The 18342-nt window shown below is 45.0% G+C and overlaps 1 protein-coding gene across 7 annotated transcripts in view; it reads left to right on the top strand.

Moving 5' to 3' along the window:
• nek11 (NIMA-related kinase 11) overlaps window positions 1–18342 on the top strand; it is a 268705-nt gene that overhangs the window by 221580 nt on the left and 28783 nt on the right. For 6 of the 7 annotated variants that reach the window (XM_068054185.1, XM_068054195.1, XM_068054204.1 and 3 more), the window contains one exon: window positions 12338–12425. In XM_068054185.1, the coding sequence (XP_067910286.1) occupies window positions 12338–12425 (88 nt within the window). Of the gene's footprint in view, window positions 1–4536; window positions 5508–12337; window positions 12426–18342 lie in introns of those variants that run through there. The other variant, XM_068054212.1, reaches the window with a different exon arrangement.

Consider the following 18342-nt stretch of genomic DNA (forward strand, 5'->3'; position numbering starts at 1 on the left):
CCCTCCCAGAACCGCGACAGGGTTCCCCTTGTCCTCACTTTCCCCCCCACCAACCTCCACATCCAAAGGATCATCCTCCGCCATTTCCACCATGTCCAGCGTGATGCCACTACCAAATGCATCTTCCCTCCCCCGTCAGCATTCTGAAGGGATTGTTCTCTCCGCAATGGCCTGGTCCACTCCTCCATTACCCCCACCACCTCGTCCCCTTCCCACTGCACCTTCCCCTGCAATCGCAGGAGATGTAATACCTGCCCATTCACCTCCTCTCTCCTCACTATCCAAAGCCCCAAACACTCCTTTCAGATGAAGCAGTGATTTACGTGTACTTCTTTCAATTTAGTATACTATATTCGCTGCTCACAGTGTGGTCTTCTCTACATTGGGGAGACCAAGTGCAGATTGGGTGACCGCTTTGTGGAATACCTCAGCTCAGTCCGAAAGCATGACCCCGAGCTTCTGATTGCTTGTCATTTCAACCCCCCCCCCCCCACACCCGCTCTCATGCCCACATCTCTGTCCTGGACTTGCTGCAGTGTTCCAGTGAACATCAACGCAAGCTCGAGGAACAACATCTCATTTACCGATTAGGCGTGCTACAGCCTGCCGGACTGAACATTGAGTTCAATAATTTCAGAACAAGATGGGTCGCCCTTTTTTATTTTTAGTTATATTCTTTCTTTTATTTTATTTTAGTTTGTTTCATCATTCATTTTTTTTTGCCATGTGCCTGCCCACTGTTTTTTTTCATGTTTGTGCTTTTGGCTAGGGCTTTCATTATTCTGTCAATTAACATCCTCTCTGCACTAACGCTTTGTCTTTCACTACACCATTACACACCCTTTGCCGTTGCTCCATGACCTTCTTGTCAGTTATTTTCTGTGACCCTCTGTCCTATCAACACCTTCCCTTTTGTTATCTCTTGCCCCACCCCCGCTTTATTTGCTTAAAACCTATTACATTTCTAACCTTTGCCAGTTCTGATGAAAGGTCACTGCCCTGAAACGTTAACTCTGCTTCTCTCTCCACAGATGCTGCCAGACCTGCTGAATATTTCAGCATTTTTTTTGTTTTTATTTCTTCTTTAGATTTTGTTGCTTGTCCTCCCTGATATTTGCAAGTATAAGATTGGAATCTGGGATTTGAACTCCTCTTCAACACTGCCAAATGTTTGCATTTTCATAGCACAAAAAGCTGGAGGCTCTTAGCTGAGGGAAATCTCACTGCCAGATTCATTTATTGCATCCTGCAAAATTCATATGTTTTCTAACTTGGAGATATAGCTTCCGACATTAAAGAGACAGTCAGGATTGTACTGCCAAGTTTTTATCTAAATTTAAAATTGACTTTATTTTGTAATTGGCTGTTCTAGTCCACTGCAATGCCAGAAATACTACCTATAATTCCATTTGTCCACTCCTTAGGCTGATTTCATGGGGCTAGATTTGAAGGGCGGGCGAAGAAAACGGCAGCCTGCATGTGTGGGCCGCGCGCCACCATGCCGTTGTGATCTACTGCGCGGCGGCTCAGTTAAATGCACTGCTCAGCACCACCCCCCCCCCCCCAATCACATGGAGGGGGGCAGACTCTCCGATGCCAGAAATGGCGTCAGCTGCCTGTGCGCAAGCTCTGGCGCCATTTCTAAAGGGAAGCCAGCCTTGTCGGCTAATTTAAATTTTTAATGGAAACCTAACCCCCCCCCCCCCCCCCCCACCCCACACTGTTCATATCAAAAATCTATCACCCCTTTCCCACCCCCCAATATCAATAAAATTAATTATCTGCCCTTCCCCCACCAAAACATTTACCTTTCAAGTCTGACCTTTGCCTTCCCAAAACTGAACAAAGTTCACCATTCTCCCCTCTACCCACCCCACCCCACCACGCTAACAATCTCACGTCCCCCCCCTTGGAGCCTGCTTTCCGCAGACAGGAACATGAAGGTACGGGAGTGCCGGCTGCCTGTTAGATCACAGATAAGTTCAGTTAAGTTTATTCATTTAATGAATTAACATATTTAAATCCGGGTTCTGTCACCCAGCGGCAGAGGGCTGCCATGGAGCTATGCTGCTGCCAGGAAGATCAGGCCCAACCCTCTCGGGGTCGGGCTCCATGGCGGGCCACTGCCAGAACAATCTTCCAGCAACCCCCGCCACGGAACCGGATGTCAAGAACCCTGCAAGATACCAGCCATGATCATTTCTTTCAGGCAAAGGACGTTTAGCAACGGGTAGAGTGGATTGCATAAATAATACCACGCGTAAAGTCTATATGTGATCACCTTCCACCATAAACAATTTCACTCAAGAAGCCCATTCTCTGGAACTAAACTAAATGTAACATATTTCACCTTAAGATGCGCAGATTGTACCTGCACAGTTAATTTAATAATTTCCCAGCTTCAGCAAAATGTTAATAACAGACAGATAAATTATTTCCCTATGTAATATTATAATGTGCCTCAGTGGATACACATCTCAGCAGTAGAGTCAGAAGGTTTTTGGTTCAATCCCAACCCAGAGCACAAGATCTAGGCTGACTCTCCAGTGTAGTACTGAGGGAGTGCTGCACTGTTGGAGGTGCCGTCTTTCAGCTGAGATATTAAGCTGAGGCCTTGCCTGCCCTCTCAAGTGGGGGCATATGATCCTATGGCACTATTTCAAAGAAAAGCAGGGGCGTTCTGGCCAATATTTATCACTCAAAAAAAAAAACAGATTATCTGGTCATTATCACATTGCTGCTGTGGGAGCTTGCCATGTGCAGAATGGCTGCCGATTTGCCTACATTAGAACAGTGACTACACCTCAAAAGTGACTACTTAGCTGTAAAGTGCTTTGGGATGTCCTGAGGCCATGAAAGGTGCTATATAAATGCAAGGCTCCTTTTATAATCTGAGAAAAGCACTAGTAAAATGGTTATAAATGTGAACAAGTTTAACAAATTGTTACGGTCAGGTGGGAAATGATGTGGGTGGCTTCTCCTTTTCACCTCTCTACTGACTGCAGATAGTGTTTTAAAATAGTATTTTAGTCCCTGAGTGTTTGAGGGTTAAATAAACAAACAGCAGGTTTTCTTGTAGGTTTAAAAAAGAAAGATAACTATTTATTAAGACACTATCCGAAAATGTTCGCAACCTCACCTACTCACGCTTTGACACACACTCACACACACAAGAAAAGATAGTAAGTATAGGATAGCATGCAATTAGAGTTTGATTATTGTAAAGAGAGTTCACTTTAAAACCTGTGGGTTTTCCAGGAGGAATTTTTTAACACTGTTGCAGGCCTGAATGTTCCTTGTTTTGGAATTGATGAAGTGTCACAGACTCGTTTGGTTAAAGCTCAGTTGGTGGTGGAAGTCCTGGTTCAATTTCTCAGATGGGGAGTTTTCAAGGTCACCCTTGAAATCTCTCTGCCTCAGTAGTTTAAAGATGGTGCTGGCAGGATTGATCCCACAACTTCTCTGGCTGGAAAGGCTTTCTTTCTTCCCTCTCCTGAGCAGTTACTTCTTATCAAGGTTTTGGTTTTAGTCAGGTGACTCAAGGTACTCTGCCCTGGGTGTTCATACAATGTTCCAGGATGTGGGGACCATTGCTACATAATGGCATCTGAATGTGGTTCATTTTGATAAATAGGTGTTATTTCACACCTATTATTTTGGCCATGGCTTCTGAGTCAGTCTGTTTGCAAAAGCCTTTGCTAGCCCAATTTTTGATGATAGGAATCATCAGCATGGAGTGGGTTGTTTTGCATGTCAATGTGCCTCCTCAAGGCAATTTCAGACATTAATAATTGTCCCGTCTTCAACAGACAAACATGTTGATTGGCAGTACAGGAGGGATTACCTGACTTCTCCCTCCATGTTGCCGGGTAGCAAGGTGGCCATTTTCTTGTAGCTTAGTTCATCAGTTTACTTTTATTTCATAATTCCTCCAATTCCTCCATGGGTGTGTCAAAATATCATTAAAAAAAGACCAGTTCCCCTCAGGAAATATGTTGAAAGAGTTGGTGGATGCCCAAGCTATTGAAGTCTGAATCTCTCTATGTGTCTAAATAGTTAGTTGAAACTGTCTAACAATTGGAGTAAGATTGACAATTATTTGTATACCAGATATCAAAGAGGAGTCTGATGTCTTAGAACTTTTTTTCAGTACTCTCAAATAAAATTTTGTTCTTAGCAATGTTATTTAATTTCTCCATCCCTTATTTGCTCTTATTCGAACAGATGTAAAAATCCTAAACTATTATCACACTTAAAAATGAAGGCACAGTTATTAAATGGCGAGACATGTGTTAAGCAAACGGCTTCAGAGCCACGTGTTTTTGATACTGCAAATTCACTGCCTAAATGCGAGCTGCGTTTGGTCACTGCTGCACAGGATCTGTTCCCTTGAGTCTTTCAGTGGTATTTGAACTCTGCAGAGCTGACTTGACTGTCAGGTCAGAGGAAAAGGTAGCATTCGCAATTGCTAATCATGGAAGTGGAGCTTTTCAATTGCATTTAACTTTTGCACGTGTATTTTTGTTCTAAATATAGGATTGCTTGCTTGAGAGAAAATCACATGAAAAACAGAAGTTTCTAGAAATGGCCAGCATCTGAAGGAGAAAGATAATTATATTCAGGGATAAAAGCTTTTGAACATTGTGCTATCAATCGCAGACACATTGGCTCTCTGAATTTAAAAGCTACTTCATTTCAACTCATGTGTTATAGCAATAATGTACAGTTATGTGACCAGTACTGTATTGTTAAAATGTATTAAGCAGGTTGCAAAGTTGATGACTATTAATATCAATCAGTGACCAGATTGTTCAGAATTAACTGACTTCCGTTTTATCCTACCAGAATTGAAAATTGGATTTCCAGTATTAATGCAATGCAAACTTTGAATCTAACAGCCAATACTTTATATGATGATTAGTTTCCTACCAGTCTCCTTGGAAATATTGTGAACTGTGAGGAGCATGGTGATAAACATCAAGAGGGCATAGGCTGGTGGAGTGGGTGGACACTTGGCAAATGAAATTTAATGCATAGAAATGTGAAGTGATACATTTTGGTACGAAGCACGAATTCTAAAGTGGGCGCAGAAACAGAGAGACCTGGGGCTATATGTGCACATATCATTGAAGGTGGCAGTGCAGGTTGAGAAAGTGGTTAAATTGGCATATGGGATCCTGGGTTTTATAAATCGAAGCATAGAGTACCAAAACAAGGAAGTTATCATGAGCCTTTATAAAACACTGGTATGGCCTCAACTGGAATAGTTGCTCTTGCAGGGAGCCACCATGGACTCAATGGGCCAAATGGCCTGCCTCGGTGCTGTCGCCATTCCATGATTCTATGATATGAGGCATCTTGTAAGAGAGAGAAGGATTAACAGTCCAAGAGTAACTTAAGGAATTTATAAACCATCAGCTTTGCAATTTAAGAAAGCCAGGTCTTGGCATTGAGCTAGCTGGTCACATGTTGAGTCAACAGTTATTGGTCATTTCAATCCACCTATCTCACTTGGTTGAATTTTGCTCATTTGTTTTCAATGACAGCTTAGCATCCTCCTGGACAAGTTTAAATTGCCAAAGAGGGTCAGGGAGGAATTTCCCAGATTTTTTCTTTTAACTTGGTTTTTTGTTTCTCCCAGGAGATTGCATGGTTTTGGGTGGGGTGGAGTATTAGTATTGGGATGCATGAGGTATCATAATTGTGTGGGACAGGCTGGGTGGACCAGAGGGTCTTTACCTGTTTGTTATTGTTCATATGGTCGTACGTGGAAGAGAACAAAAAATATTACCAGCTTGTTCTACTCAAATTGCATTTCCCGTCAGTCAGTTATAAGGTAACAACAATCAGAAACAGTAAATGACCCGCAACTGAGGGCACTGTGGAGAATCATCAATGAAAGCTGGCCTGACACGGTAAAGGAGGTGCCTGAAACCCTCAGATGCTTCTGGCCTTACAGAGATGAAGGTATCACTTTTAAGGGAAAACAAGTGATTGCGTCCACAGCTCTCCAAGACGACATCTTGTCACGACTTCACCAAAGCCATATGGGCATAGAGTGAACAAGACGACTGGCATGAGACACTGTTTATTGACCAGGGAACTATAATGACATCGAAAGGTTAGTGAGGATGTGCGAGGCATGCCAGAGCCACCAGCCACAACAACGCAAAGAACCTCAAAACCCTCACAATGTTCCGTCAGTCCCTTGGTCCAAAATCACCACTGACCTATTTTCCGCTTATGTAGATGACTTTATCGTAGTCACTGACTACTTCTCCAAATTACCAATTGTCAGACTGGCAAAAGACACTTCAAGCGCAGTTGCGCAGACACATTGGGCTGCATCTTCAGTGAATCTTGCAAAAAAAACGTTGTCCGCTTCACCGCAATCTTCCGTGCAGCTGCTCATTTAAATAGCCGTGGTGGGCCATCCCCCTCGATCACATGGAGAGGTTGGGCTGTCCATTCCTGGCAATGGTGTCAGCTGACTTTGTGCAGGTGCTGACACCATTCTTAAAGGGCTTTCTACCCTGCCGGGAAATTTAAATATTTATCGATAAAGTTAATAAAAAAAGACATTTCTTCTGCCCCTCTCCTACCCCCCCCCCATAACAATTAAATTAATTATTTGCCCTCCCCCCCCCAAACACCTACCTTGTCCATCTGACCGCCTTCCCCCAAACTGCATGAATTTTAAACTCTGACCCTTCCCACCATGCCCTACACCCATGTTGTTACTTTGACTCCATTCCCCCCCTCCCACACTGATAAACTTACCTCCTCCCCCCCCTCCCCACCAGTGAGGTGCCTCGGTTCCCCGGACAGGGATCGAAGGCGTGGGAGCACTGGCCAGCGGCCCGATGATTACAGCGGGACTTCAGGCGGCAGCGTAAGTATCATTTATTTTAATTTATTCAAATATTCAAATGGGGGTCCCGTCACCGAGCAATGGAGGGGGGAGGGTAGTGCGGATGCCGCCATGAGGCCTCACTGCCACCGGTAATATTGGTCCGGGCACTCTTGCCATCGAGGTGCGTGGTGGCTCTCTCCCGGAGGCACCTTCAGGCCCCCCCCACCCACCCCCTCCCACCACGGACCCCGCGCCTGGGGGGAGAACAAAATCCAGCCCATTAAGTGCTATATTCAATTAATTCGGTGCACCTGAAGAAATCATTTCTGACAATGGGCCACAGTATAAGGGCAAATCTTTCAGGGATAGGTGCGCCAAATGGGGTGTAAACCATATGACGTCCTCATCCTAGGTCTAATGGTCTTGCCGAGAGAATGTCTCACACCATCAAAGCACCTAAAGTGTAGGGCAACAAGACAAGATCTTAATGTTGCCATGCTCAACCTCAGAGCTACACCTATGGATTTGGACTTACCGTCACCAGCAGAGATCATGTTTGACAGACAAGTGCGAACAACTCTGCCAAGCCATCATCTGTCCAAATTCTCTGAGATGCAGGAGCCACTACTTGAGAAACAGGGGAGAATAAAGATGGTTCATGACCAACATGCAGAGGCGGAACTACCTCAGCTACATGTAGGACAAAAGGTCAGGGTCATACAGCCACAATGAAAACACGGTTGCCTGCAGAGGTATCCGGAGTGTGCAGTGAGCCTAAGTCCTATGAGATTACAACATCTGGTGGCAGTGGTAGTGAGTAAACAGGATCTAGGTTTGAAGATCACAGGAAAATAGCTTTAGAAACTAACTACAGCTGGAAGACGGAAAGTTAAAGAAAAATACTGGCCCCAACAGGGAAAGAAAAAAGCACTTCCCTCCAGCTGCAGGGACCGAGCTCTGAACGATAGGCTGCAGATCAATCACTGTGATCGGGTGAGTCAGTCCGCCATGGGTAGACGAACCCCCATTTTAAAAAAAGAGAGGAGCCTTGAAGTCCATAAAAGATTGATTTTGTTTTCTCTCAAAGCCTCCCTGGGAGAGCAAAAAATTGCAACCTTTCTTAGGCTGATCGTGGTAGGCACCATTACAAGAGGTGCCCAACAGTGAATAGCACAGGAATTCTCCATTCATGCAGCTGGCAGCTAGAGCTATAAATAGAAACCTCATTAAACCATTTGAATGCTGAAAAGCTTTCATTCACTAAATGTGAGTTTAAAAAAAACTCATAAAACCACTCAACCGTGAAGAATTGCCTGGATAAATAAACTAGCAAAAAAAAGTGCTTGAGATACCTGTTGCACAGCTGTGTAAACAGAACAGGCTTAGTGCTGGAAGCTAGATAAACAGACAAGCTGTTGCTGTCAATCAAAGCAGCCAAGAGATTTTTCTTAAAGGGAAACCAGTACAGAGTCACAGAACCAGGTCTTAACGCAAGCTCTTAAAGCAAGCTTTAAAGCACACAAAAAGCAGAAAGATGGATTCCAATTTTCCCAGCATGAACTGGAAAGCCTTGGATATCCTATCGGAGTTCAAACTGTTCTAACAGAGAATGCTTTACAGACCAAGTAATTGCTGAACCAGAAAAACAGGCTATAAAAACGATGATAGCAATTGGAAATGATTTCACAGAATAAACACCTCTGGATTATCTGAACAGGACCAGAAAGTTCCTGCAAATCTGTGGAAAGTGTTGGAAGATCAGTTCCGATTGAGAGTGAATTTTCAAATTCATCTCCTGGGATTGATGTCCTACAGGCAACAGCCACAGGAATCAATTGACCAGTTAATCAGCAGATGCCGTAGCAAGGGCAACGAATGCAACTTCTCAGAAGCTGAGCTGTCAGACCGAATAATGGAGCTGGTGATCACATCAACACCCATTGAAGCATTTCCTCTCGGGGACAAAGAAAGATCACAGCATTGATGCACTGCTGGAGGATGGGAGGAAATACAAAGCCATTGTAGCTTGATAACAGCACCTGCAAGCACTAGGTGCAGCCAACAGTATCGGCACCATAACTAGGTCGAAAAGAGTAGGCAAGCTGTGTGCTAAGTGCGGTCTGTCCCACTCACAGCAAAATTGTCCTGCATTTCGAGACCTGTGCAAGGTGTTGGGCATAAAAGGACACTGGGCCTGCCTATGCAGGAATTCTGGCTCCAAAGACGCAGCCAGAAGCCATGGTAGGAAACTAGCCAACAGAAGACAGGCGTAGCACCAGAGCAACAGCAGCAAGGAAAGCGCCAGAGACCTGCATAAATGCAAGCCAATACATGAGATCCACAGAAAATTCACTCTCAAACGGAGACTTGGGACAAGACTCGGAGAGAAGTAGTTCTCAGACAGAAGATGAACAAGCGTTCCACATTGTGAACCTGACACATCACGTTGATGAAGTCGAACAACTGGAAGCTTTCACCATCATCAACATCATGCGCCCAAAGAAAGTTGGTAAACACACTCTCAAGGTCAAGATTGACACTGGCGCTAGTGCAAATATCCTATCAGTCCGAATCCTCAAAGATATGTACTGGAGTCATTGGAAGTCTATGATACAACCGACAACTCTCAAGTTATCCACATATAAAGGATCATACAACCTTTACAGTGGCACATTAACAATGCAATGCAGATATGGCAAGTCGGCATGGAAACCACAAATGTTCTACCTAGTAGACATGAGCGGACCAGAGGTGGCAGGACTACCAGCGTGTAAGGACCTCAACATCACAACGATCTACGAGAGCTTTGCCAAGGGGAAATCTCCAAGGACTGGAACCTGCTCGCAGACTCTGACCAGCATCAAACAGTGCAGTCAGGAAACCCAGAAACAGCGCAACTATACCACGCCTTCATTTCTGCTCTCTAAAGAACCGCCAGCACCACAATGAGCCATAATGGACAGGTACTTCCATGAGGCCAAGTACTCCTCCCCCAACAAGTCCTCGGCCTTGAGCCCCAGGCCTTTAAATGTGGAGGATGAGGAGAGGCGAAGGACATGCAATGTCCTGAAGAGGCAGAGGGGGAATGAGTTGAAACATTGTCTGGTGGCTCTTCAGGATGAGGTGCTGGAACTTTCCAAGAATGACAAGGCCCCAAAAGCAGTCATCTTGAGAAAAGCAACAGAGTATGTCAGCAGGCTGAAGGCAGAGCAACAGAAACTGAATGCAGAGAGGGAGAAACTTCAGAAAGAACAGCAACAGCTGAGACGCAAATTCTCCAAGCAAGAGTTGTCAAATCGAGACGATATATGGACTTTTGAGCCTCTATTCTTGTAAAGTTCATAATCTTTATACCTGTGTAAATAATTTTGATATTATCTAATGTTATATGTTTCTACTTTTAGCATACGAGACTTATCTTTGGAAAGGAGGAGGATGTTGTGTGATTGCCTTTACCAGTAATGTACCTTTAAGATCTTTGTATGCTAATGAGCTAAGTGCCAGGATGTCGTCACATAACTACATGCCAGTCTCTGTCTGTAACTGTAACACCAAGAGGCATGACCTGCAAATAAGTAGCTCTGTACTGTATATATTAGCTGCTTAATAAACCTATTTTGAGATCTTCAAATGACCCGAACTCCATGCATCTCGTATATGTTGCATCAGACAACATGAAAAAGCTTCTCATTGCAGTCTTACTACATTAAAGGCGCTATATAAATGCAAGTTGATGTTGATGAGGTCCTTAGCTCTGAGCATGTCATGGCTGCAGTTGGAAGGTGATGAGCACCAGGTCAGAAAATGGGAAGGATTTGAAACAAGACAACTGTTATTCAATAAAAGCATGGTCCAGTGCATTGTTTGGCCCCGCCTGAAACATTGTGGAAGGCGCTGATCAGAGCTAGAAATAATCGTCAGGCGACTTACCATGGGCTTTGCTGCTGGCTACCTTTAGACTTGACTATTCCAATGCTTTCCTCCCACCTTTCATCCTATGTAAAATTGAACTCTTCTAAAACTCAGCTGCCCATATCCTAACTCGCACGAAGTCCTGTTCACCCTTCATCCCAGTGCTCTCTGACCCATATTGGCTCCCAGTCTGGGAACGTCTCAATTTAAAAATTCTCATCCTTGTTTTCAGATCTGCCCATGGCCTACCCCCCTCGTGAACTCTGCGCACACCTCCTGCCCTACAACTCTCCGAGATCTCTGTGCTCCTCCAATTCTGGCCTCTTGCGCATCCCTGGTTTTAATCGCTCCATCACTGGTGCCTTCAGCTCTGGAATTCCCTCCCTAATGCAGGGATTTAATGTTGGCAATGGAGGTCTCGACTGCAAAATAAGCGACATCAAGAACCTCACATTGCCTCTTCTTCAGAAGGCCTGTCGAATCTAGTGCCAATCAAGCGCTAAAGTGGAAAACAGTGGGCTTTCCACAGGATCAAAGACCCCATCACATGAAGTCCCACCTTCCACTAAGCAGCGCCAGTACTGGAGGCCCAGGAGCACGCTGGACCCCGGTAGATCAGGGCGGGGTTTGCGGGGGAGGTGGGTGTAGGGGAATTGCGAGCAAGGGCAGGGGGATGGCTCTCAGCGGGACCCCCTTCCCAACGCTGGATCCCATCACCCCCATTCCCCCGCCGTGGCGCCAGGAAGCAGCCCACACAGTTTTTCATGCTGTGCTTCCTGTGCAGCAACAGGGCCGCCTGCTGCATGGCTAATTGGCGATTGGGATGAGGCCCTTAATTGGGGATTAATTGCCCAGTTAAGGGCCTCAATTGGTGGCGGAGCGGGAAGGCCGTTCACAGCCCTTCCTGCCTTGGACTAAACTTTGACAGAAGTGCCCACCCTGCCTGCCCACCCGCCCCCACCCTTGGCCACCATCCCACCCAATTTTATGCTCTCCCCGCCTCCAAACCCACCACAGGGGAGAGCATTAAATTCCCACCTGATTCTGTCCACCTCTCTACCTCACTCTTCCTTTTTAAAACCCTCCTTAAAACCCACCTCTTTCACCAAGCTTTTGGTCATCTATCCTAATATCGCCTTATGCAGCTGGGCATTAGATTTTGTTCGAAAATGCTCCTGTGAAACGCCTTGGGATGTTTAACTCTGTTAAAGGCGCTAAATAAATGCAAGTCATTGTTGATGACCTCTTTATTTTTATGAACCAGTATTGTCAGAGGCCCTGGCCTGGTCTCCGTGTTGGATAATTGCATGTGGCATTGGGAACAGGAATAAAACTTTAATAAAACATTGACATTGTTCCATTTACTATTTGTAGTAACTGGAAATTTTGGATCTGCATCCATTTAGTTTGGGTGAAAGCAGCTGGCCCCGAACTCATCTTTAATTGATGCCTGCAATAATAACCTTGTGGTAAAGGTGAACTGTCTGCATCTCATAAACTGCTGTCCTTGCCTTCAATGAATTCTGATGTGAGAAAGATGGACATCACGGTGTGTCTCTGCATTGATTACAGACAGTGGCACCATGACTCCAACATTGCCCCAGGGACCTACAGCTATCAACTGCACCATGGCTGAGACCAAGATGAACCGCATGAGGGAGTAAGTATCATGAATTTGTTTGTGTTCAGTTAACTGGGAAACTGTTATATGTTGTCGAAAAGTTTTGGTTAACTCTATGAGTACTGACAGATGCAATTTCAACCATGTCACTATGTGTAAATCGGCAGTGTACAAGCTCCTATTTTGAAGCATTTTGCACTATGAATCTTGTGTTTATCATCATCAGTTGCTCCCAGCATTGCCCTCCAAATCTCTTTGCTTGTTTTCAATGCAAGACCATGGTTTTATGTTTCGGACTGTCCATGGTTGCTTCCTCATTGACTTGTGATGCACTGCATCTGCGTCATGGTATATACGGGTAGTGAATGCTGTTGGCTAATTCAAGGACAAGTTCTTCTGCTTTTTGATGACATTTCCTCTATCAGGTATCCTACTGCACTCACCCCTTCCCTTGCCGCCCCCATCATCCCCACCCCCTTCCTCAACCTTCTCGGTGCTCAACTGCCCGAAGCCGTTAACATTTTCAGTAGGTGGGCGGGTTATTTAACTGCACCTCAGCACTCAGTGTTGACCGGTCACAGGACCGTCTACTGTCGTTATGGTACTGTGGCTGCACTGCACAATATCGACAGGATTCACCGCAGCAACTCGCCAAGGCTTCTTCGGCAGCACCTCCCAAACCTGGGACCACCATCACCTAGAGGGACAAGGACAGCAGGTGCATGGGGACACCATTACCACCAGGTTCCTGTCCACTTCACACATCAGCCCATCATGGTCATGTATTGCCATTCCTTCTTCATCACTGGGTCAAAATCCTGGGACTTTGGAAATTCCTTCTCCACATGGACTGCAGCAGTTCAAGAAGTAGACCATCATCATCATCCTCTCAAAAACTAGGCTTGGACAATAAATGCCAGTGACATTCCCATCCTGAGAATTAATTTCAAAAAAGGTTTTAACGCCTGACCTGACTCCAATTTATATTTATAGAAAATGGTAATTATACCATATGAGATCTGGGATAAATCTAAGTTCTTCTATATTTCCTCATTTATTTAATTTATTCCAAGGCTGTGAGTGGGACTGCAATCCACTGTATAATTTCGACGCCTGTGACTCATAGCTTGGATATGATTGCGTTTTAAGAGCTTGCAATAAGGTTAATTTAAATTGCTTCATAAAATTTAACCTGAGTATTGAAATCTCTTTGATGTGATCATTCTGATTAGTTGCATTTGTGAAGTATTCAGCTCCTCTCTTTTGTGGAGTGAATTTCATATGCAACACTTAAATAATGAAATTCCCCTTCATATTAGAACAGTGATTGAAAAGGCAGATATATAGGGTGGAATTTTCCCTGCCAAAGGGAAATGGGTTCGGCTGCATGCAGGGTGTTAAAACTCCTAAAGGTAGCATCGGGTCAGGGTCCTGACATTATCCCTCCCCCTTCTGGGTTTCACCCAAGCAGGTTTGCAGGTGACTAGGGGAACCCCCTTGGAGCTGTCAGGTAAGTCATTGTCAGATGCAAATAGAGCATTAACTTCTGTTTTAACCAACCATTCTGACTTTCACAGGCAGTGCACCTATTTCCTGACCTGTCAGCAGCTCGGCAGAGTCACAACCAGGTGAGTGCACAGCAGGGAGTGCTTCTTCAGTGAAACTGACAGGTTGGGAAGGCTTTGATCAGTGAAACTGAAGAGCTGCAGCCATGGCCAGGCGAGAGGCTGCTGCTCACAACACTTCCTGTGCTTGATAGATGTTTGCCAACTTCTTAGCAGTCAGTTCACCTGTCTTGCATATCGCTCACCTTGAACTGCATTTCCCTGCTGCCAGCCTTCACCGCAGGATGGGAGCAGCTTGCATCCCTGATGAGGAACAAGAGGAGCAGCAGCACCAATAGCAACAGCAGGATCAACAACAGCTGTAGCACCAGCTGTCTTCTCCTCAGGCACATGCACCTCCACAGGACAGAGGGGATGGACAGAGAGATCCAGCTCCAATTAGGCGAGACCCCCAACACAAGGTCTACAGTCAGAGGATTAGCTCTCTTTCTGTCTGAGCAGCAATGCCGCATGAGGTTCAGCCTTTCACAGCAGGTTGCTGCTGACATCGGCAGCCTCCTGGAACAAAACATCATTCACAATGGACCAATTGGGCACGCATTGCCAGTGTCCATCAAGGTGCCTATGACTGGACGGTCACGGCAGCACCTCGCTCTGGGTCTCTGCCTCTCCCTGAGGTTGTGCGCTCTCTTCTGGAAGTAGAGAAAGCAGAGTGTTAGAAATGGCTTGTGTGGAGAGGAGGGAAGGTCAACATTTGTGAAGAGTGACCTTGTGGTATGGGTGCAAGAGGGTGAGTGTGAGTGTTGGCTCTTCCGATGGGGATGTGAGGATGTGCCTGGAGAGAGAGGAATGAGTGGAGCTGCAGGGTGTGTTGTTCTGAAGAGTGCTGTGCAGGAGAATGCTGGGAAAGGCAGTTTGTGGGTCTTGGCATCTGAAAGTGTTATGCCACTCACTTTTCCCACCCTCCTGAGGTTTTTGATTCTTTTGGTGCACTGTCTCCAGGTCTGAGGGACCACACTCCTGCCGCTGACTTCCTCGGCCACTTCCAGCCACGCCTACTTGGTTTAAGAGGATGTCCTCTTCCTCTCGTCCTTGGGAAAAGTCACCTCGCTGCAGTCCCTCCGATCCTGCAGCAGAACCCCCAGGTAAAAGTGAGAGACCCTGTGGTTGCTGCAGCCTCAGGAATCCATGTTCAGTTGAGCCTTTCTGACCCATGCTGGGGACCTTTTAATTAGAAATCCTTCCTTTGACAGACTCAGTGTGCCATCCTGCCTGTCCTCCCTGGTCGGGAAACCCTGAAGCAGGATGCAAATGCTGTGGCTTAATTAAAGAGCCAAGCCAAAGCCTGCTCCAAAAGCAAGTGGGTTCCCAACCCGCTACAGGTCCCCTCGTTCCGGCAGGGGCTAAACTTTGAAGATTCTGTCCGTGGTATCTAATTGCAGATGTCAATAAGCAAACTAACAAATAACATTTTTAAATTCTTCAGGTGGTGAAAAGATACTCTGTTGCTGAAAGCTGTAACGTGAACTTAGAAACATAAAATTAGAAATTGGTCCTCGTTGCACACATTTTACGGGCATAGAGCAAGGGCCATACAACAAGGGCCAGTTTCAGACTGACGCCCATGAAATTCTGGGGAAAGTGGTGGTTATGGATATGGAATTGGCTCAGTGACAGGAAGTAAACTGTGATGGTGGGAGGATGTTTTTCAGACTCGAAGGTGGTTTGCTGTAGTGTTCCCTAAGGGTCGATTTTGGGTCCATTGGTTGGCATTTGTTCATCTACGAAAGATGATGGACACGCAGCAAACAATCCATTTAGGTGGGGGTGTCTTCTCTTGGTGCACCTTTGCTGATGGCTGTGAAGGCCAATCCTTGAGAGGCAGGTTCTGCCACATTTGAAACTGCCAAGTGCCGCTGTGAGTTGTTGTTTTTGACGTTGGCGCCTGTTGCCAAGCTGCTGTAGCAATTGATCGTCATGGTAGTGCACACCAGTCCACAGGATATGTCGCCCTTTCCCTCTTTCGCCAGCTTGTGACTCCCAAGTGCGATAGTCGACATTTAGGGCCTTCATGTCACGCTTGCAAGCATCCTTGAAGCGGAGCTTACTCTTTTCATTTTTATAAATGACCTGGACTCAGGTGTAGAGAGCAGCATTATGAAATTTTCAGATGATACAAAACTTGGCAACATAGTAGATAGTGATGAGGATAGTTGTAGACTATAGAATGACATAGACACGATGGCAAAATGGGCAGGAGCATGGCAGATGAAGTTTAATGCGGAGAATTGTGAAATGATGCACTTTGGGAGGACTAATACAGAAAGATAATTTACTATAAATGGCACGATTTTGAAAAGTGCAGATGAACAGAGCGACCTTGGTGTCTGTGTATACAAATCCTTAAATGTGACATTGCAAGTTGGTAAGCTGGTTAAAAAGTGTATGGTTACTTGGATTTATAAATAGAAGAACAGAATATAAAAGCAAAAAAAGGCATGCTAGAGCTTTATAAATCACTGGTTAGGCCTCAGTTGGGATAATGTGGCCAATTCTGGGCACCACATTTCAGGAAAGATGCAAAGGCCTTAAAAAGGGTACGGGGAAGGTTTACCAAATTTTTAGCCGGGATAAGGGACTTCAGTTATGAGGAGAGGTTGGAAAAGTTAGGACTGTTCTCCTTGGATGTCATACATATACCCAAAGTTGGGAACACTTTTTTCAGAATGCATCCAGGACTGTTTCTTAGATTAGTATTTTTTTCTGGTCCTAACAAGGGATGAGGGACTTAAGTTCCATGGATACATTGGGGAAGCTGGAGTTGTTCTTCTTAGCGAAGGGGAGGTTGAGAGGAGATTTTATAGAGATGTTCAAAATTATGAGGCGTCTAAAGAGAGTAGATAGGGAGAAACTTCCCATTGGCTGAAGGGTTGAGAACCAAAGGACACCGATTTTTGAAGAATGGCAAAAGAACCAAAGGCAACATGAGGAAAAACTTTTTTATACAGCGAGCGGTTAGGATCTGGAATGCACTGCCCGAGAGTGTGGTGGAGACAGGTTCAATTGTGGCTTTCAAAAGAGAATTGGATAAACACTTGAAGGAAAAAAAATTGCAGGGATACAGGGAAAGAGTGGGGAAGTGGGACTAGCTAAACTGTTCTTGCAGAGAACGAGCATGGACACAATGGGCCAAATGGCCTCCTTCTGTGCTGTAACCATTCTATGATTCTATGAACGAAAAAGAGATACTTGATTTAGTTTTAGTAAATGAATTGAGGCAAATAACTGATGTGAAAGTTGGAGTATAATTGTGAAATAGGGTATGCAATATGAGTCCAATGTCCACATAGAAATGGATAATGAGTCAAGAGAGAGGGTGCTGGACTGGAAAAAGGGCAAAGTTCAATGAGGTAAAAGGAGATTTGGCCCTAATTGACTGCCCAGAAAAGTTAGCAAGTGGGCATTGTGATGTCCTCAGCACTTGAGTGAGGTTTAGCCAAGTTTAGTGTAGGATACGAAGCAAAAATAGAGAGACAAAGACTGCAACAACTGAACACACAGCCTTGCCCTTTCATTCAGTCTGTTTTAGGTTCACTTTGCTAGCATGTGCTCTACAGCAGCCTCTAGAGTACACAATGCAATCGCAATTTCAAAAACACTACAACACTACAGGCAGATCAGCATTGGGAAATCTTCCAATATAAATTGTAGAGCGTACAAAAAAAAATATATTCATATAAAGTGAAAAGTAATGATCAAAGTAGTTGAGGGAGTTTAAAATTAATTGGAAATGTAATAGGCAGCAGTATAAAAAAACTAGTGCTAACAGAACAAAATGTGCTAAAAATTGGTTAGCGCCTGTTTTCCAGCACGAGAGTCATGATTCGCGATCTGCTCATGCCCATTCCCAATTGGTGCAGGCAGCATGCAAACATAATGGAGTTAAAACTCCACAGCATGCTGAGAAACCTGGTCTCGCAGGTTTGCATGTGCTATCGGCCCCCTTGCTCCCAGCATTCCAGAATGTTAAAATGCCCCCATATATCTGCTAACCATGATATTCTGTGCATTTAACACCTTGAGAGCTCAGTTTAATTAAATAGTAGCATATTTAACACTTAGTATACCAAGGTCTCCCCTGTAGGGGCATAGCAAGAAATTCCAATATAATAAAAGCAAAATACTGCAGATGCTGGAAATCTGAAATAAAAACAAGGAATGCTGGAAATACTCAGCAGGTCTGGCAGCATCTGTGGAGAGAGAAGCAGAGTTAACGTTTCAGGTCAGTGACCCTTCATCAGAAGAACAGGTCACTGACCTGAAACGTTAACTCTGCTTCTCTCTCCACAGATGCTGCCCGACCTGCTGAGTATTTCCAGCACTTTTTGTAA

Source organism: Heterodontus francisci, chromosome 2, assembly GCF_036365525.1.
Source record: "Heterodontus francisci isolate sHetFra1 chromosome 2, sHetFra1.hap1, whole genome shotgun sequence".
In the NCBI taxonomy this organism is placed as follows: domain Eukaryota; kingdom Metazoa; phylum Chordata; class Chondrichthyes; order Heterodontiformes; family Heterodontidae; genus Heterodontus; species Heterodontus francisci.